This window comes from Diabrotica virgifera, chromosome 2 (assembly GCF_917563875.1).
Source record: "Diabrotica virgifera virgifera chromosome 2, PGI_DIABVI_V3a".
In the NCBI taxonomy this organism is placed as follows: Eukaryota; Metazoa; Arthropoda; class Insecta; order Coleoptera; family Chrysomelidae; genus Diabrotica; species Diabrotica virgifera.
The window spans coordinates 200,217,674-200,238,126 of NC_065444.1; the positions used below are offsets into that span (position 1 = coordinate 200,217,674).

Sequence of the window (20,453 nt, forward strand, 5' to 3'; positions counted from 1 at the left end):
TAATTAATTCTACATGAATTATAAAACTACGTTCTGAGTTACCAAAATATTTTTATCGATTCAATACAAAATAAAAATTTGACTGTTCTGAATAACACTGAACATAATATTAATATGTTTCCTACCAATACATTAGGATTAATAATCGATTTTTCAAAAAGTTACTGAATAAATCTTAGCTAATTAGCTATGTTTTATGTTATATCGAGTAAAAATCTTGGGTAAACAATTTTAAAAAATAATTATTTCCTCATGTATAAAAATTTATTGACTCCCTTATGTCAAACGTTAATATAGTTTTGGCGCTTGAAATACAATAATAAATAGAGTGTGTTCAAAATAAACCGAATATTACTTACGAATGAAGTGTCATAATAAAAAAACATAATAAAAAAAACTATTTTCAATAAATAGGTTCTTCCAATTAAAATTTTTTAATTAACAGTTATTTGTTATTCATGGTCATTCATCAACCTGCTTTTTTTAGGGTAGGATATAGGCATTTCTAGATTTCTTCGCATATTTCTATATTGAGCAATCGCTATCCAATTTTTAGGGTATAATATGTCATACACCATCCTACGAAATTTATTAATATATAATAAATATACATATGATGAATACAGTTTCTGTTTTTTTTTATGAGAAACTATAAATGTATACAAAATATACATCATTACTATCATTTTGAACGAAGTCTTATTCTTGTATATTTTGAACACCCCGTATACTGACCCTGAAGAAGTCAGGTATTTTAGAAACTTAAAAAACTTACCAGCTAGTTATATTCGTGATATTAACAAATAAATAAAAAATATCATTTACAAAACAACAGTGATAATCTAACAAATCAGTCTGTGAACAACACGAAAATTAGTGACGAACGAACAATGTTATATAGTGTGTCCCAAAAATTACAAAGCTCATTATAATACTAAATTATTTTCAGTGAAGTATTTAAAATAATTATTTTTAATAATATATAAAATAATACCGGGTGGGCCAAAGAAAACAGTCCACTTTCGATATTTGGCAGTAGTTATTAGATTTTAAGGAAATGACGAAGCAGGCCGATTTTTGTTTTAAGGGGACACATTTTTACGATACATATATCTGTCATTTGTCAACCCTACCCTACCACTTCCCTAACCCCTTATTTTTAAATAGGGAATATACCATGTGCGGCACATCATTATAATGGCATTGTGTTTAATCTCAAACATTCAATTTTCATATTCGATATTAAACAATCTTTTTATCACCCCGTATATCACACTAACGCAATTATCACACTATTGCAAACATGTGCGGGCTATTTAATTAGTTTAATTATTGCAAATCATAAACAATATTTTTGGCTAGGGCACACTAAATGTACTGACTAAATAAAATCCTTTGTTAACCCAGGCAACCAAGTGACGTCATATAACGTCGAGGAAACGTCAGTTTTGAAACGTGTTTGAAAATTCCGTCATATAGACGTCTTTTGTAGGTGACGTTAAAATACGTTTAAAAAACGTTTTCATTTCAGACAGTTTAAGTCTGACGTTACAAAATTGGGAAGAGATTGGGTACTAAAAACAATTTTGTTAAATAATGTTCGTAACAAATTTCTCATTTATTGTTTACGTGTTTTGTGTCTTGTGTGATAAAATAAGACTTTGCATTTAGATATTTAGTTGACGAAACGTGTTAATTTAAGAGATTTGTATTCGTTTTTGCTCAGTGAGTTAGTTGTTAGTTTAATGTAGTATTCTTCTTGACGACTGTTTGAGGTTATGTTTATTTTCTGTTAATGAACTAATTATGTGTTATCGAGTTTTAAATTAATGTTTAGCCTTCTAAGATTGCTTCAGCAGTCTACAAGATTTAGCTATGAGATGGCAAAGAAAAATGACGCTCATGTAGATACTACTGTATACAGGTATTCCAAAATGAGTTGTTCATGATTCTTTTTGATTTAATGGACAGCGTTAAATGAAGACATTAAGTATGCTGGATAATTTGTTAATAAATTATTTATTAGTTTATATGTTGTTTCAGTTTTGACACAGTAAGTAGGTATACTTATATAAATAGTGAAAATTCTATAATGCGAGGGCTGGTACAATTATGCAAAATCAATGTTAGAATGCTTCTAATGCACAAGCGATCTTAAACAAATGGTAATATACCTTCGACACATGGGACGTAGACCTATAGGTTTCATGTTACCTATTTTTTATACTACCTAGTTTGAAACATCTGAAAGGTCACGTTTTGAAAGTATTAAAGACGTGATTTTACCGACGTATAAAAGTCGTCACCTTTTTGACGTTTTAAAATCGTCACAATTATGACGTCAAATCGATGACACAAATACACGTGATTTTCAACGTCGGTACTACGTCATAGAAACACGTCAATTGATCATTTTTATGACGTGTTATCTACGTTATAAAAACGTCGTTTGGTTGCCTGCTAAGAAAGAGCATACATTAAATACATTTCTTCGAGTAACTTCAACGAGTCAAGATGTGCTTTTAAACACATTCCTTCGAATCACTTTGAAGAGACATCATGTAGTCTCATATGATTCTCAGTTCAACCATCATACGAAGCGGTCAGTAAAGTAGCGTCATTAGGTCTCCCGGGAAGTTAGTGTCATTTACAGAAATAAATTATTATCTTGAATTTGGTGTTTCACTAAAGGAGATAGATCCTGCAGCTGAGCTCGAAGATTATTCACATTGAGATGGAGTATTCAGACATAAAGATCGTTCACGATTTTTTTTTCGATATTTTATTTACACCGTCTTTGCAAAAAAAACTGTCAATTCATTTGAAGTACATTACAAAAATAACGTAACGTCTATGGTTTGCTAACATGTAATTTTTCCTGCAACGTCATATTTACTTTTGATGTGACAGAAAAAATGAAATATTAGCAAATCATAGGAGTTACGTTTCATTTTTAAGAGGTTTTGTACTTCAAATGAATTAACAGTTTTTTGCAAAGACGGTGCAAATATCGAAAAAAAAATCTTGGACGGTCGTTATTTCTGAATACTCCATGTGAATGCCTTTCTAATGTTGTGCCGTACATGGTATTTTCCCTATTTAAAAATTAGGGTTTGGGTTAGTGGAAGGGCGGGGGTTGACGAATGATAGATGCATGTATCGTAAAAATGTGTCCCCCTTAGAACAAAAATCGACCTGTTTCGTCATTTCCTTGAAATCTGATAACTACTGCCAAATATCGAGGTGGGCTGTTTTCTTTGGCCCACGCTGTATGTTCAACTTGTGTAGTAACAATGAAAGGGGGAAAATTGATTTCAACCCTTTAAAAGGTAAAACCTTAATAAAATTTTGATGTTTCATAGTATGCAGTAAATATTATTTCTATAAAAAATGTATTGCTGGTGCACATAACAGGCAGTAGGATTGATCGTAAGTACTACAAGTTTCTTAGGAATAAAGTTTTTGTAAAATTCCAATTAGTATTCAGTTTTAACTTTATAGTAATTTGAAACCGCATTAAATATATTTATTGAGATACATACGATCAGGAATAAGCAGTCATATTTTTGTGTGTCGAGTAAAATGAAAAATAATATCTACAGCACATAAAAAATTGAAGTGATATTTATTTATTTAAGTGCCTTTTCGATAGCGTTAACTTCAAGAAAATCAAATTTTAATGGGAAGGAATGAATATCAAATGAAACTGTAAAACTTATTATGTAATAATACTGAGTGCGTTTTTATAGTTCACTTCTAGAAGAAAAAATACAAAAGTTTTCCAAATACATAGTGCTATTATCTATAATCGCTTTACTTATCTTATAAATCATCTTTACATTTCATATAATAATTATTGTTATGCGAGGCCTGTCTTTTATTTTTGCATATTGGAACGTATAGAAAAGTATTTGTAAGAAGAATCGTATGTAAAAAAATCAATTGGTGTCAAAAAATCATACACCACTTAAATACTAGAAACTCAAAAAAATACCAACTCAGAAAAACGTCACAAAGTAAACTTCAGTCATGTGTTTGCGTGTTTCAAGGAAAAAAAGTACATTATGTATCTCCAAAAAGACAGTCGCGATATTTGTCTCGAGAGCAGCTCATGTAACATGTAAATTCTCCTACAAGATCAAATATCTATAATTGCTCATTGTATATAACCATTTTTATGTCACAAGCCATAGCTGAGTTTCGAAAAACCAGTCAAAACAATGAATCACCCTTAATTTTATGTCAATGCAAGTCAATATACAGTTGGTAGGACAGTCGAAGTTCTGATACATCAAAAGGTCGAATTGATAGACCATCTTTCCACAGTCCCATCCTAATACCCAACTACTTTATTAGTTTGCCGAAAATTAAGGCCGGACTACTGATTCCATTTGTCAAAAAGTGCAGTTGATGCCTTCAAAAACGTAATTATTTGAGAATACTTCGAAATACGAAGTCTCAGACACTCTTTATTGTTTTATTTTAGTTCTATATGCAAAATTAAAAGACATTAATATATCATTAAAAAAAATTACATCATATTTTTTTGGGACACGCATTTTCTACTAAAAATTGTACTATATTCAAGTTAAAATCAGACTTGTGAGATTTTCTTGTGAGTTAATTTGTTCAGACACACTTTGGCTTTAATTGTAAAATGCAAAACATTCTTAGCCCCTAGAAATTGGCAAATAATACAGAAATAATTTTAGCCTTCGATATTAGTGAACACCATAAATTATGACAGCTATTATTATCAACTAATATCAAAGACCTTATGACAAATAACATGGACATCGAAAAAATACAATACAATTATTAGTATAAACTAGAAAAAAATAATAAAAAACAGTGGACAGAATACTATATAGATTGGGTAAAATGCTATGTTATAATGGTGTACATTAATTTTTATATTTACACAGTTTCATATTCTTTGCGTATGGAACGAGCTAAGCAGCAAGCAAATATTACTCCAATCAGCTGAAACATACAAACAATGTATAAATATTTGTTTAGTTAAGTCATTAAAGAAAAAAGGAAAGAGGTTAAAAAAAGCAGGAAAGTAAAGGTCATGGAAGAGGTTTGGACTAAAAGTGACAAACAATTAAAGGGAAAAGTAAAAACTCTTCTATGGCGCATTAAAACAATTCAAACAAAAGAAAAGACCACACGGTGCCGAATATAAAAGACAAGAATGGAAATGTACTAAAAGAAGAAAAACAAATAATAGACAGATGGAGAGAACATTGCAAAGAGCTATGACATGCAGACACGGACAACATAGTGGAGATACAAGAAATAAAACAAGAGAGGAATTAGAGGAAGCAATAGAAAGAGTAAGGCAAAACACCAGGCAAGGATCATATCACCCCGGAAATGATAAAATTCATGGGAATAGAGGGAATGGACAGCATAAAAGAACTAATTAATGATATTATAAATAGAGCAGAAATGCCAAATGACTGGAAGAAAGACATTACCAATACACAAAAAGGGAGACAAGAGAAACTGTAATAATTACCGAGGTATCACCACATCAAGTATCCCTGAGAAGGTATTAGCAAGAATACTAGAAACAAGAGTAAAAACCCGAATAGAAACTATGCAAGATGCACAGTGTGGATTCAGGAAGGATAGAAGTACGCAAGACCTAATATTCACAATAAGACAAGTAAGTGAGAAGGTAATCAATAAGAATAGAGAGAGAGATACATATGCTTCATTGACCTGGAAAATACGTTTGACAGAATCCGAAGAAAGCACGTATGGAAGACACTAAAAGAAAGGGGAGTTGACAGGAACATAATAGAAGTAATAAAGGATATATACAAAAATAATACAAATACAGTAAAAACCAATAACGAGGAAGTTTATTGAAGATTATGCAAACAACATTTAAAGAGGTTGGCGCTTTTCAGAGGATGATAGAAGTGACTCTGACGAAATACAGAACCCTGATTACCTATTACTGATTTGATTATTGATTACCTATCAGAAGGAAACCAAGAAAACCATTGGTTTAGAAAAAATAGAAAAAGGAAGAACCCTAAAACTGGCCACATGGAACGTGAAGAGTTTGTATCAACCAGGTAAGCTCGATAACCTATCAGCTGAAATGGATCGCCTTAAGATAAATATATTCGGTATCAGCGACGTTCAATGGCCCGATTCAGGAAAACTAACCACAAACAACGGCATAATGTATTATGTTGGTAACAATGATCCAAGACATCGATATGGACTTGCCATACTTGTAGACAAAGAGACAAATAAATCTGTCGTTGGTTTTACCCCCTACTCAGAAAGATTGATGATGATTCAGTTACAAACATTCTCTAAAAAGATAAACGTTGTCCAAATATATGCACCTACTGCCGACAAAGATGAGGCCGAGATAGAAAGGTTCTACATGCAATTGAACGAAATCATAAGATCCACAAAAAAAGATGACATATTGTTGGTGATGGGAGATTTCAACGCCAAGATTGGAAAAGGAAAAGTGGATGGAGATGTGGGAGAATTTGGCTTGGGAGAAAGAAATGAAAGGGGGGACAGACTTGTCGAATTCTGCCAAAGCGAGGAGCTGGTAGTAATGAATACCTTATTTAAATTACCTAAAAGAAGACTTTATACCTGGATATCACCGGCGGATTCGGAAGATCACATTGTAAGAAACCAGATAGATTTCATTTTAATCAAATCCAGATATAAAAACACTATAAAGTCTGTGAGAACATACCCCGGAGCTGACATAAATTCCGATCATAATCCATTAGTAGGCGTAATGAAGATAAAACTGAAAAAGATCCAAAAACAAACAAATATACCACGATTTGATATCTCAAATATAAAAGAAGAACCTGTACGTCCGAGGCTAAAAGCAGAAATAAATGATAACTTAAAGAAAATCAAACAAGACGTGATAAAAACAATAAATGTAAATGACAAATGGAACGTGATACAAGAAACGTTAGTAGAGGCAGGAAAGAAGATATTACCCACAAAAATAATAAAAAACAGAGATGGATGACTTCAGAAATCCTAGAGCTAATGGAGGAAAGAAGGAAACATAAAGGCAGGAGTAAGGCAAAATACAAGGAAATCCAGAGATTAATAGGAAAGAAAATAAAAGAGGCCAAATCCACCTGGCTGGCAAATCAATGTAGTGAAATAGAAGAATATTCTAAAAAGAATGATAGCTTTAAAATGCACAAGAAAATAAAGGAAATCACAAATACACAGCGAAAAAAAAAAGATGGCCTTCTTAAAGACATAAATGGAAAAATTATTTATAGTCAAAGAAATTATTATATAATAAGTCAAAGAGAAATTAAAAAAGTGGAAGACATACATAACAGATCTGTTTGAGGATAATAGACAAGAACCGGAAGAAATCGACAGCGAAACGGGACCAGAGATCACAATGGAGGAAATCGAACAAGCAATACGAAACCCAAAAAACGGAAAAACTGTAGATCCAGACGAAATACATGCGGAATTACTGAAATGTCTAGACGATGAAACTCTACCGGTACTACTGGATCTGTTTAATGAAATATATAAAACCGGAAAAATCCCTCAGAAATGGTTGGTGTCCACCTTTGTAACAATATCAAAAACAATATACGCCAAAGATTGTTCGGACTATAGGACAATATCACTAATAAGCCATACCCTCAAAATATTTCTAAAGGTGATTCATGGAAGATTATACAGAAAGCTAGAATATGATATGGATGATACCCAATTTGGGTTCCGCAAAGGACTTAGAACAAGAGAGGCATTGTTTGCGTTTAATGTCCTCTCTCAAAGATGTTTAGATATGAACCTGGATATTTATTCCTGTTTCATCGACTTCGAAAAAGCGTTCGATAGGGTCCGACATGAAAAACTAATAAAATTATTAAAAAACAGAGATATAGACAGACGAGATTTACGAATTATCATCAATCTGTATTGGAATCAAAAGGCCAATATAAAGATAGAAGAACAAGAATCCGAGAATACTGATATAAAGAGAGGAGTAAGACAAAGATGTGTTCTGTCGCCGCTACTGTTTAACCTGTACAGTGAAGCCATATTTCAGGAAGCGATAGCGGAGCTAAGTGATGGAATCTCTATAAACGGAAGAATAGTAAATAACATAAGATTCGCTGATGACACCGTTATAATGGCAGACACCCTGGAATCGCTACAAGAATTGCTAAATAGAATTAACGATTACTGCATTCGATACGGACTAAAAATAAACAAGAAAAAAACTAAATTTATGATTGTCTCAAAAACAGAACATGGAAATGAAAGGTTAATGATAGAGCAAACCCAAATAGAAAAAGTTAAGACATACAAATATCTGGGAACCTGGGTTGATGACAAAAATGACCAAAGCAAAGAAATTAAAGTCCGAATTGAAACTGCAATGAAAGCATTTATAAAAATGAAGACACTGCTTACAAACAAAGACCTTCAGTTGCCTCTCAGATTGAGGGCTCTAAGATGCTACATATTTTCTATATTGCTATACGGAATGGAAGCTTGGACATTGAAGAGACAACACATAAGAAGACTAGAAGCCTTCGAAATGTGGTGTTACAGAAGAATATTGAAAATTCAGTGGGTTCGAAGGGTTACCAATGTTGAAGTGCTACGACGTTTAAATAAGGAGTTAGAAATTATGAAAAGTGTAAAAACTAGAAAACTGGAATATTTGGGTCACATTACCAGAGGAGAAAAATATGAGTTGCTGAGAATTATTATGCAAGGAAGGATCCAAGGAAGAAGAAGCATAGGAAGAAGACGCATCTCCTGGCTGAGGAACCTTAGAGAATGGTTTAACTGTAGTTCATTACAACTATTCAGAGCAGCAGCCAACAAAGTGACCATAGCCATTATGATATCCAACCTCCGATAGGAGAGGGAACTTTAAGAAGAAGAAGATTACCTATTAGTTTGTACGTACTTGAGACAAGAATGTTCTCTACTTGACTTGAAAGCAACCAATGAAAAGGCCACCCAAATTGCGGAGTATTGTCAGTATACAATTTAAAGAAGTGGCAAAGTACGAGGATCATTCGTAAAAAAGGTTCCCTATGCCGCTGAGAAAGAGTGCGACGTGCTGGAAGAAATCTGACAACACTGCCTTACACGTTAACTCTCCCTCTCTCTTACCCCACCATTGCTGTGTCGGCCTAGCAGCCTTCGAAGATAGAGGTGCCGGTTGCTGTTACTGCCAATGTGAAATTTATGCTGTGATACGTTTTTTAAATGAAAAATGGATTTCACCTATTGACATTCATTGTCAGTTAATTAAAGTTCATGGGTAAAAGTGCATATCTGTTAAACGTGTTCGTAAATAGTGCAGGGAATTCAGTAAAGATCGGAGCGGAAGGCCTTAGATTCATCGTGAATTTCTGTTCGGCCTTCACAGAATTCTATACACCAGTTGCGAACATGTTGAACACACTGCACTTTTACCCACAAACTTCTATTAACTGACGATGGATGTCAATAGATGAAATCCATTTTGCATTTAAAAAACGTACCATAGCATGAATTCCACATTGGCCGTAACACCGACCGGGACCTCCATCTTCAAAGGCTGCCAGACCGATACTGAGCAATGCAGCGAGGCGAAACTGGTGGGGAAAGAGAAAGAGAGAGTTGATGGGATAGGCAGTGTTGCCATATTTCTCCCAGTACGTAGCACTATTTCTCAGCGGCATAAGAAACCTTTTTTACGAATTACTCACAATTATCTCAGATAAACGACTTACCTGCAACGCAGATATTCCCAGTCCAACTCCTCCAATAATAATGCCGTATTTGACGAAAATCTCTTTCAAATTTGTTAAACAAGAGGCTTTGTAGACATTTTCAGAATTGATTGTGCATGAGTTGTCATTATCTTGAATGTTAGGACAACAAGTATGTGGCAGTACATCACTTTTTGTTATAGATTTCCAGTCACCGGGGCCTCTAATACCGCAACATTCAGCCTAAAACAAAGAAATTATATCAATAAAAAGAAATTGTACATAGTCATTTTAAATTTTAAAATAATAGGCCTCTAAACTAGAAGTCGAACAATTAGGAATGCACATCATAGATTTAATGACATCATAACCCACCGGTACAAACTTAACGGCAAACAAATTCAACAAATTTTTCCTCATATATTAGTTTTTTCGTTGCCGTCAAGTTTGGCAGTAAAGCGCTGTTGCCAAATACAAACATAAATATATTTACCACAGCAACTACCAGCTACACTGTTCCTCTTTTTCTTGAAGAGTTTGAAACAAAGATAAAACTGTCTGTAATGTAAGATTTTTGTTTGTTTATTTTTTTCTTTTATGGTCTTTGGGAGCTGTGCCCATTTAGCCTCCAACATTTCTTAAAATTAACGCCTAACTAAACCTACCATACAACAAAACTATTACGAATCGACCAATCAAGGATAGGGAAGGAAAAATGAAGTTGGTTAAAAAATAAACTGTCGTTAAAATATAAACTAAATAAATAAAATATAATTTGAAAACAATAATTTGACATTATTAACCTCCAATATTATGACATACGTCAGTTACAGTGGATCCCAAACCATTTTTTCAGTGCGTCATTAATTTTAAGGTCATATAGGATTTTAAGAATGCCGCAAATCATTACATGACATTTTAGTTAAATCTGACAGTTTTCAGAATATTATATATAAACGTCAATATTTATACAAATATTGGCCAGAATATTATTATTTAAAATATTTTAATGTAGAAATAAATAAATATAAAATAAAAATGTATACCATTTTTATTCAGTTGCAATGCGAATGCAAAACAATCTTATTTTTCACTTAGAACACGGAGCGCAGTCCAGCACTCTGAATCGACGATTTTCGACTCTTATTGGAGTCATCATCGGGGAGGCGTAGGCCTGCTGCTCTCTGCTCGAAGTGACCAAACCATGAAAGTTTATCCCCACATTGCAACTGACGTGTATGGATTAGGTCACTAGCGTCATCTGGCAATTGAAAGGTAAAGTTTTCAATCCTAATAGCAAATTAAATATAAAATCAAATTTCACTATACAATGTCCGAATATACCAATGAAATAAAATACTTATATGTAGTAATGAAACACAGACTTACTCACAATCATTTAATTATACTTTGACGACCGGTTTCGATCTCTACATTATTCAGATCATCTTCAGGTCGGCGTTACAAGTAGTTAAATGCTACAATTAAAGAAAACCAGAGTTAGAACATTGTCTGGTTGCACAGATGCTAATAGAAAGCCAAATGTGAAATTTTTGAAATAAAGGTTTGCAACTGTTGACATTTCAGAAATTCGATACATACAAATACACACCTATGAGAAACAGATACTCATAAGCATGTATAAGCACATGGATGCATGCAGTTTATGACTATTTGTTGAGAAAAGGGGTAAAACTTTAAAATATTAAAAAACTAATATAATATTAATCAAAATTACATATGCTACCAAATTCAAAAAATAATAATAATAAATAGTAATATTGCTTTGATCCACTTACATGCCGATACAAGGGATGCGTTGCCAGTTCGTTGATAACATGTTTATACGTCCAACTTATGCTAATTGGTTAGCTGGGAGAGGTACAGGGCAAACGGACATGTTACGTAGGTCAAAACATAGTAAATTTTTTGAAATTTGAATGGATCCTGAAGGAAGATGTGTGCTGAGAAACAGAGGATGTTGTGTTAGAAAGGAGAAAGACAACGTTCGAGTAGGAGTGTGTTATATGTAGCCAAGTTTGAAATCACTTTATTGTAGACACTTATACTAATGTGATGGTCTTTACTCGTTGATGTTTTACGATGTGGGCAGAGGTCAAAGCATGGGAAATGACAAATAGGAAACATTTTTTAATTAAATTAAATTAAAATGTCTTGTTCCCGGTCAAAGGACTACGGGATGTCATATATTTAATAAAATTGTAGGTGCCTAACACTTTGAAATCTATGAAATGTATAGAAATTATAAGAAAAGTAATTAGATGAAAAAGATAGTTAAAAAAACTGTCAAAAAAGAATTGGTTAAGAAACTGTAAATTGATCTGAAAAGGCAAGGGTTATTTTATTTGAGCTATTGTATGATGGAATATGTTCAGAAAGAAAGTTAATGGTAAGGTGTAGGCACTTACTTGAGAATAGTTTTAGTTTTAAAATAAATAAATAAATTAACACATAACACATAGGATTTTAAAAATACACAGACATAACAATAATTGGTAAATTTTTTTTTTTTGATGGGAGGTAGTATGTTTACACACTCCTACTCGAACGGTGTCTTTCTCCTTTCTAACACAACATCCTCTGTTTCTCAGCACACATCTTCCTTCAGGATCCATTCAAATTTCAAAAAATTTACTATGTTTTGACCTACGTAACATGTCCGTTTGCCCTGTACCTCTCCCAGCTAATCAATTAGCATAAGTTGGACGTATAAACATGTTATCAACGAACTGGCAACGCATCCCTTGTATCGGCATGTAAGTGGATCAAAGCAATATTACTATTTATTATTATTATTTTTTGAATTTGGTAGCATATGTAATTTTGATTAATATTTTATTAGTTTTTTAATATTTTAAAGTTTTACCCCTTTTCTCAACAAATAGTCATAATCTGCATGCATCCATGTGCTTATACATGCTTATGAGTATCTGTTTCTCATAGGTGTGTATTTGTATGTATCGAATTTCTGAAATGTCAACAGTTGCAAACCTTTATTCCAAAAATTTCACATTTGGCTTTCTATTAGCATCTGTGCAACCAGACAATGTTCTAACTCTGGTTTTCTTTAATTGTAGCATTTAACTACTTGTAACGCCGACCTGAAGATGATCTGAATAATGTAGAGATCGAAACCGGTCGTCAAAGTATAATTAAATGATTGTGAGTAAGTCTGTGTTTCATTACTACATTTAATATGGACTCACATATGCAACCCATTCAATATTTAAAATACTTATATTTACGTCGCTGAAAAATACTAAGCTAGAAATTACAATTGTCATTTTACCATATGATATTGTGAAAATATTGTCACAATAGATTACTGTTGTGTCAAATTATCTTTATTGGCATCATGGATGGGTTATCTATTTGAAGTATGTATTGTAATTGCCAACCAATTATTATAATGGACATCTAAATCTCGTTAGTTTTTCATCAGAGAAGCATATACAGTGATGAGCACGCGTATAACCGGCAAAATATCGCAAAAGATGGAAAACATAATACATTATGAAGTAAAAAGAGATGAAATTAGTAGAGGTGGAAATTATCGATATAAACGTATAAATCAACATTATATTACACAGTTTCCCACCTTCACTTCAGACGTATCGGAGGAGTATGACAACTGTCACTGTGACAGGAGAATTTTATAGAATACTCCTGTCACAAAAGTCTAAAGCTGAGAAAATATGTAATGTAATGTTAATTTATACGTTTATATAGTATTTTTACTACAAAAGCAAGATACGTAGGTCAAAATTTCTGACGTAAGAGCACTGCCAAATCATTAGAATGTGACTTTTCATCATGGCCACGTTTATTTCATTACTTGTCAGATATTTTCTTTGTTTTTGTTTACTGTACAAATAATATATCTCTAATTCTTTATTATAATTAATGATGTCAATCATTTCTCATTTCTTGCCGAAATATATTAATAATTCGCCGAAATATTTGTAATGTTAATTAAAGTAAATAAACATTAACTTGAAAATTGAACTTTCTCTAGCATTTCTTACAAGTGTCAAAATGGTAATATAATAAGAAAAACGTAATCGCGATTATATTGAGAATTTTAGAATTTAATTAAATAACCAAAAACATTTTTTATTATTAATAATATAAATGTTATGAAACAATCCTTAAATACTCCAGAAAATAATAATTTTATTTAAATGTATTAGACAAGCGTACGCTACTGATCTGACAGTTCTGTGGTACTACATTTTTACTTCGTTTCGTACACAATTTGATTCAAAATATAGCTTTAAAACACTACTGTTTTTATAAATACCTACATATTAATATAGCTTGATTTAAAAACTATTGCAATTATTGTTGTGTACCTATTATCCTATTAATTGTGTTTGTTTTTGTATTGAGAAACATAGGCCAAATCAAAATCCTTATTTAATAGATTATTTTGAACAAGAACGAAATACTGGGATTCCCTTTTACCATTAACCGCAGAGAAGTAAGTTAAAGAATTTAGATTTCTTAGATTACGTTTATTATAAATAAGATCATTATTAGATTTACAGATCAGAAAGTTTTCTTATGAATTTTAGCGCTTGCAGTAGTTAGTTTTAAAAATATTAAATAATCTGTTTTAATGAGTATACCTGCACTATGATAATATTGTTGTTAATATATTTCGGCAAGTAATGAGAACCAATTGACATTATTAATTAGAATAAATAATTATAGATATTATTTATTAAAGTAAACAAAAAAAAAATATCTCTGACAAGTGTTGACATAAACGTGGCCATGATGAAAAGTCACATTCTAATATTTTGACAGTGCTCTTACGTCAGAAATTTTGACCTACGTAATCTTGTTTTTGTAGTAAAAATACTATAACGATTATTTCATTCATAGGAGATTCTGACCAATAGAAAGCTACAGAAATCTAAATTAAACTGATAACTTTTTTGATAATTGCCCGTCAACAAGCATATTACGTCAGATGCCCTTCGTTGCTACGAAAAAATACATTCAGTGGCATTAAAGACAAATGTTTTAAAAATTATAAAAGTGATGACTTTCAACCGTCAAATACATATTTAGGTATAACAACTGTGTGTTTAATTGTACTAATTTGTACTTACATAAATAAATTACAATAAAATTTTGGTTTTGAACGGTTTTTCTAGGTTATTAGCAGGTATTGAACGAAAACAATTTAATAAAATCAACACAAGCAATAAACAATACAAATTACCTGCCAATTACTATGTATGTCTCTTCGAATAGCTACTATTGGTAGAGATTAAATGGAAATTCTCATAGGCGCATATAAACTTAATACGCACATTTAAATCAATTGTTGGTTAAATAGCTCAAACGATAACAAAGGAACAATGGATATATGGTAAAAATACTAGGTTACTTACAATTGTTAATCAGGACGCGTCAACGAAGTCACTATTTTTTGCGTGTTTTCTCGTGGGCCGTCTAAATGCTTCTCATCGGTGTGGAAGGGAGAACGGGAGAACAGAATTCCTGGTTTTCACGTGATCAGGTCCTTTTGCCCGCGGCCCAGATGGGCATTCGAAAATATGCAAGCGAGGAACCACGGGCGTCGACAAGGGTAAAAAAAGGGACATGATTTCGAACTATTCACACAACAAATCAATTTATCGGAATTTCCAACAGTTTTATTCATGAAATAATCGCAACAAATTGCACTCAATCTCTAAAATTAATATAGAATTTTAGAGCTCTTGTGCAATTACTACTGATAATTTCCGCCTTTACTAGTTTTATCTCTTTTTATTTCACAATGTCTTATGTTTTCCATCTTTTGCGTTATTTGGCCGGTTACTAACGCGCTCATCACTGTATCTCTAAAACAAACTGAAATAATTCAGATGACTAGCCTCGAATTGCAACTAACGAAATGGCCTGGGTGTTATAGCGACATCTGCTAGATACAATATAATTAGATAAATAGATAATATTAATTAAAAACCTTATTGGGACCATTTTTCTGGTTACACCTCCATGTATACCAACTAAAAAAGTATTTTATCGAAAAAAATATTGTTAGGAAAAATTTAGCTTAAAAAAACGAAAAAAAATTGGTGTAGATATGTATGAAGTCTGTAGACCCAGTAGAAATACGTGGGTGGCCCGATAAATACTTAGCCTCTTAGCCCGATGGCGCCACAGTCTCAAGAGGAATCTGCCATCGTGTAATACATTCTTGTAGACGGTCTATGTCAAAATATCAGCCAAATTGGACTGTAGTTTTGTTTTGGAGATTTAAGAAAAATGAAAAAAGAGCAATATCAGTCGGTGATTCGACTTTTGTTTTTAGTAGGGAAATCGAAATCAAAAAGCGCTTGAATTCTGTGAACGCTGACTCTTAGCCTTCGATGAAAACTATAAAAAATTGGTTTAACAAGTTTCAACGTCGGTTTTTGATAAGTCACTTCCAGGTGCCCCGAAAACGGCTACCAGTGAAGATTAACGTGAAAGAAATTCACGATCTCGTATTGGTAGACCGCCCACTGAAGGTGCGTGAGAGAGCTGAGATAGTAGACATCTCAAAAGATCTCGTTGGTCATACCCTGTATGAAATTTTGGGCATAAAAAAGCTGTCGGCGTGATGGCTGCCGCATTTTCTAGCTCCGAACAATAAACGCAACCATGAGAGCACTTCAGAACTGTGCCTGATGCTGTTTAAGCGTAATCCAAATGAGTTTATACGTTGTTTCATAACCGTCGGTGAAACTTACTTCCACTGGTATACACCAGAGACGAAGGAATAGTCGATACAGTGGACGACGCCCCTCGAACGTGCTCCGAGGAGTGCGAAGACTGTCCAATTGGCCGGAAAGGTGATGGCCACCATTTTCTGAGATTCACAAGGTGTGATCTACATTCACTTCATGGAGAAGGGTAAAACAATCACAGGGCTTTACGATACCGCAGTATTAGTCCGATTCTACGCCGAATTTCAGAAAAAACAGCCGCAATTGGGGAAGAAAAAATACTCTTCCACCATGACAACCGTCGTGTTCACATCTCCGTCATCGCAATGGCCAAATTGGTCGAATTAGACTACAAACTGCTATTTCGTCTAACGCATTCTCCGGATTTGGGCCTGAACGACTTCTTTTTGTTTCCAAACTTGACAAAGTTTATCGCCCGGCAGAAATTTAAGTCCAATAGAGTTCATCAACGCCATGGAAGCCTACTTTGGAGACTTCGAGAAAAGGCACGTTTTAGACGGTTTGAAGAAGGTGGAGAATCGTTGGGTCAAGTGTATCGAGCTAAAAGGAGACTATGTTCAAAAATAAAACGTCACTTTTCCTAAATTTTCGGTTTTCTTTTGAAGGCTAAGTACTTATCGGCCCGCCCTAATAGAGTTGTAGTTTATGAAAAGTAGGTTCTTATTCGTCAAATTACAAATCGAATATTTCAATGTGAAATAACCAAAAAATTAAGCACTTTTCGGGGAAAACTCATCGAAACTTTTTTAAATTGTTTAAAAAGATTTATTTTTGTTTTTTTTTATATACAGTGTGTCTGCGTAACTTGGAACCATATGGGAAACTTTTTTATTATCAATTTTACGAAAAAAAGTTATTCTTCATAAAGTGCTCTGCATAGTCCAAAACCTAAGATGCAATCATCAGATATCAAATTTTATCAATAATATACGAGGTATGTCCAAAAATATGAATTTGGCTTAAGAGTAAAGTGCCTTTATATTTCACAATATCGAAAATTGTCATTAAGAAAAGTTGTTTGCAATTAAAAATTATGTTATAATCTGGATCTACACTCTTATAAATGAAAAAAAAAATGAAAATTTTCTTCAAAAAGGATACCCAACATCATTGTTATTTAAGATAACTCCTTTATTATTAATTTTACGAAAAAAAGTTATTCTTTATAAAAATGTCTAAATAGTCAAAAAACTAAGATGCAATCAAAAGATATCAATTTTTTTCAATTTTATACGAGGTGTGTCAAAAAATATGAATTTCGCTCAAGAGTAAACTACCTTTATAGTTCACAATATTTTAACTAGAAGGATGCAATTGCATATTGAAACATAGATTTTAATTCTGAACATATACTTTACTCTTCAGCGAAATTCATATTTTTTGACATACCTCGTACAAAATTGACAAAATTTAATATCTTATAATTTTATCCTAGTTGTTAGACTATGCAGAACGTTTTATAAAGAATAACTTTTTTGAAGTTATACTTCTTTACCGGCGATAGAGGGTGATTTTTTTATATGTTAAAACCTATCAGCCCGGCGCATGCGCATTATAACTTTGTTCTGATTGGATGTTCAAATGACATGTCAAAAATTATCCGATATGGCAGCTGTGGTTTGGAGGTAAAGGTAAAGGTAAACAAATGTATAATATATTAGTTTTATGGTTGTGAGGACAGAAACAAAAAAGTTTATAATATTGTAGTGACTTTTCCTATAGTTATACTTCTTTACCGGCGATAGAGGGTGATTTTTTTATATGTTAAAACCTATCAGCCCGGCGCATGCGCATTATAACTTTGTTCTGAGTGGATGTTCAAATGACATGTCAAAAATTATCCGATATGGCAGCTGTGGTTTGGAGGTAAAGGTAAAGGTAAACAAATGTATAATATATTAGTTTTATTGTTGTGAGAACAGAAACAAAAAAGTTTATAATATTGTAGTGACTTTTAAATAGTTTTTAAAAGCAACAGGTACGTAATAATTGTTAATGTATCATGAGTATAAACCTACCTATTTGATCTGCCAAAATACATAGTATGTAGTACTTTTATTTATATAATTTGATTACCATAAAATTTCTATCAATATTCACCTAATATATTGTTTTTTTACTCTATGTTTTGTTGTATTTTTTCAATTCTAAATCATTTTAATTCAAAATTAAAATAATTTGATCAATTTTCAAAATATCAAAATATCACAAGTTTAATCCGTTTAGTTAGTCGATCTTCGTAAATAATAACACATAGTGTCCTTGGCTAAGCGAAGAAGGCGAATGAATTCCAATACCAACCGCTCTTATCAGCGCTGGTTCGAGTCCTAATAGAAACTTTCTTTTTTGTTTTTTTTTAATACATTTTATGATTGTAAGTATATTTATTATATAATTGTATTTTCAGAAAATACGTATTTAGTTAAAAAAAATTTCGACAATTAATGTTCAGATATCATTTGTGGCTTGTTTAATGTGTTTGTGTGTGTTTTATTCTTTTATTATTTTAATTTTTGGCACTGTTCTAATAAAAATGTTTGAGAAGTAGTAAGTATAAATTAGTTTAATATTTAAACAAACTATAAATAAAAAGTATATTAATTTCGTTTAAATCATATAATAGAAGTATAACTTCTTACGTGCGTACAAAGTACACACACATTCTTTTTTTCGTTAAATTAATAATAACGGAGCTATAATAAATAAAAATGATGTTGGGCGTCCGTGATTTGAGGAAAATTTTCAAAAAAAAATTTTTTAATTAGAAGAGTGTAAATGCAGATTATAACATAATTTTGAATTACAAACAACTTTTTTCAATGACAATTTTCGATATTGTGAAATATAAAGGCACTTTAACTCTTGAGCGAAATTCACATTTTTTTACATACCTCGTATACTGTTGATAAAATTTGATATCTGATGATTGCCTCTTAGGTTTAGACTATGCAGAGCACTTTATAAAGAATAACTTTTTTTCGTAAAATTGATATTAAAAAAGTTTCCCATAAGGTTCCAAGTTACGCAGACACACTGTATATAAAAGTTTCTGGCTTCAAAACTAAACAAGTTACGCTCAAAATAAAGTTGGTCGTTAAATTAAGTCGTTAATTGTATTGTTTTGTTTGAAAATATGATCTGTAAGTTATAAAACTTAGTTTTATATTAATTTTTTTCATTTTGAAAAAAATACCTTTCTTCAACATACCTTAAAAAGTATTAGTGACTCGAACTAGAGTCAGATTTGTAGGTTTTGCTTTTTTGGCTATTAAACACTATTAAATATAAAGTTGGTCCTTTTTTTTGGTAAAAAAAAATCGTAAAAATCACCTCCTAATTAGCATACCAAATGAAATTAATCGTTACCGTTTTACAATTTACTAATTTACGTTACTAGTATCTAATTTATTCTTTTATTGGAGAATTAAAATAGAAAATTCCATGTAAATATCCAACAAATCTTGTAAAGAATGTGTCTTAAGTGAAAAAACAAGAGATTACAAATCGATTACGAAAAATGATACCTACCGCAATCAAAACAAAACGCTATTATTAGGTTCTTTTCATTTTATTTTTAGAAAAGTTTCCGACCTGTTCCCCTATTCTGAACTGAACTAGAGAAGGAAGCTACACTTATTTTTCTTTTTTAATTTTGTTTTAAAAATGCAAACTCCGCAGGTGGTATAGATTGTTTACGCAATATAATATGTAAGAATAAAAAATCAGATAAAATATAATATAAATAAATACATACATTTTTGATAAGTAGAAAAATATTTTTAGTAGTTTTTGATATATTATGTACTCCAATCGTCAAAGACGAAAATGCCATTGAATCTCTAAAAATTATACGAACAAACTGAATTTTTCTGAGAATGTAAATGTTGGAACTCCAAAAAAGTTTGATGCTCCTACCCCCTGGGTTCCCCCA

The 20,453-nt window shown here is 32.1% G+C and overlaps 1 protein-coding gene across 1 annotated transcript in view; it reads right to left on the bottom strand.

The window, feature by feature from the left end:
- Positions 1–349: 349 nt before the first annotated feature.
- LOC126880347 (CD63 antigen-like) overlaps positions 350–20,453 on the bottom strand; it is a 179,902-nt gene continuing 159,798 nt past the window's right edge. Inside the window, exons 5-6 of the mRNA XM_050644151.1 lie at positions 9,777–9,998; positions 350–4,983 (exon numbers count right to left, since the gene is read on the bottom strand). Coding sequence (XP_050500108.1) covers positions 4,918–4,983; positions 9,777–9,998 — 288 coding nt within the window. The 3' untranslated portion in view covers positions 350–4,917. The remainder of the gene's footprint in view (positions 4,984–9,776; positions 9,999–20,453) is intronic.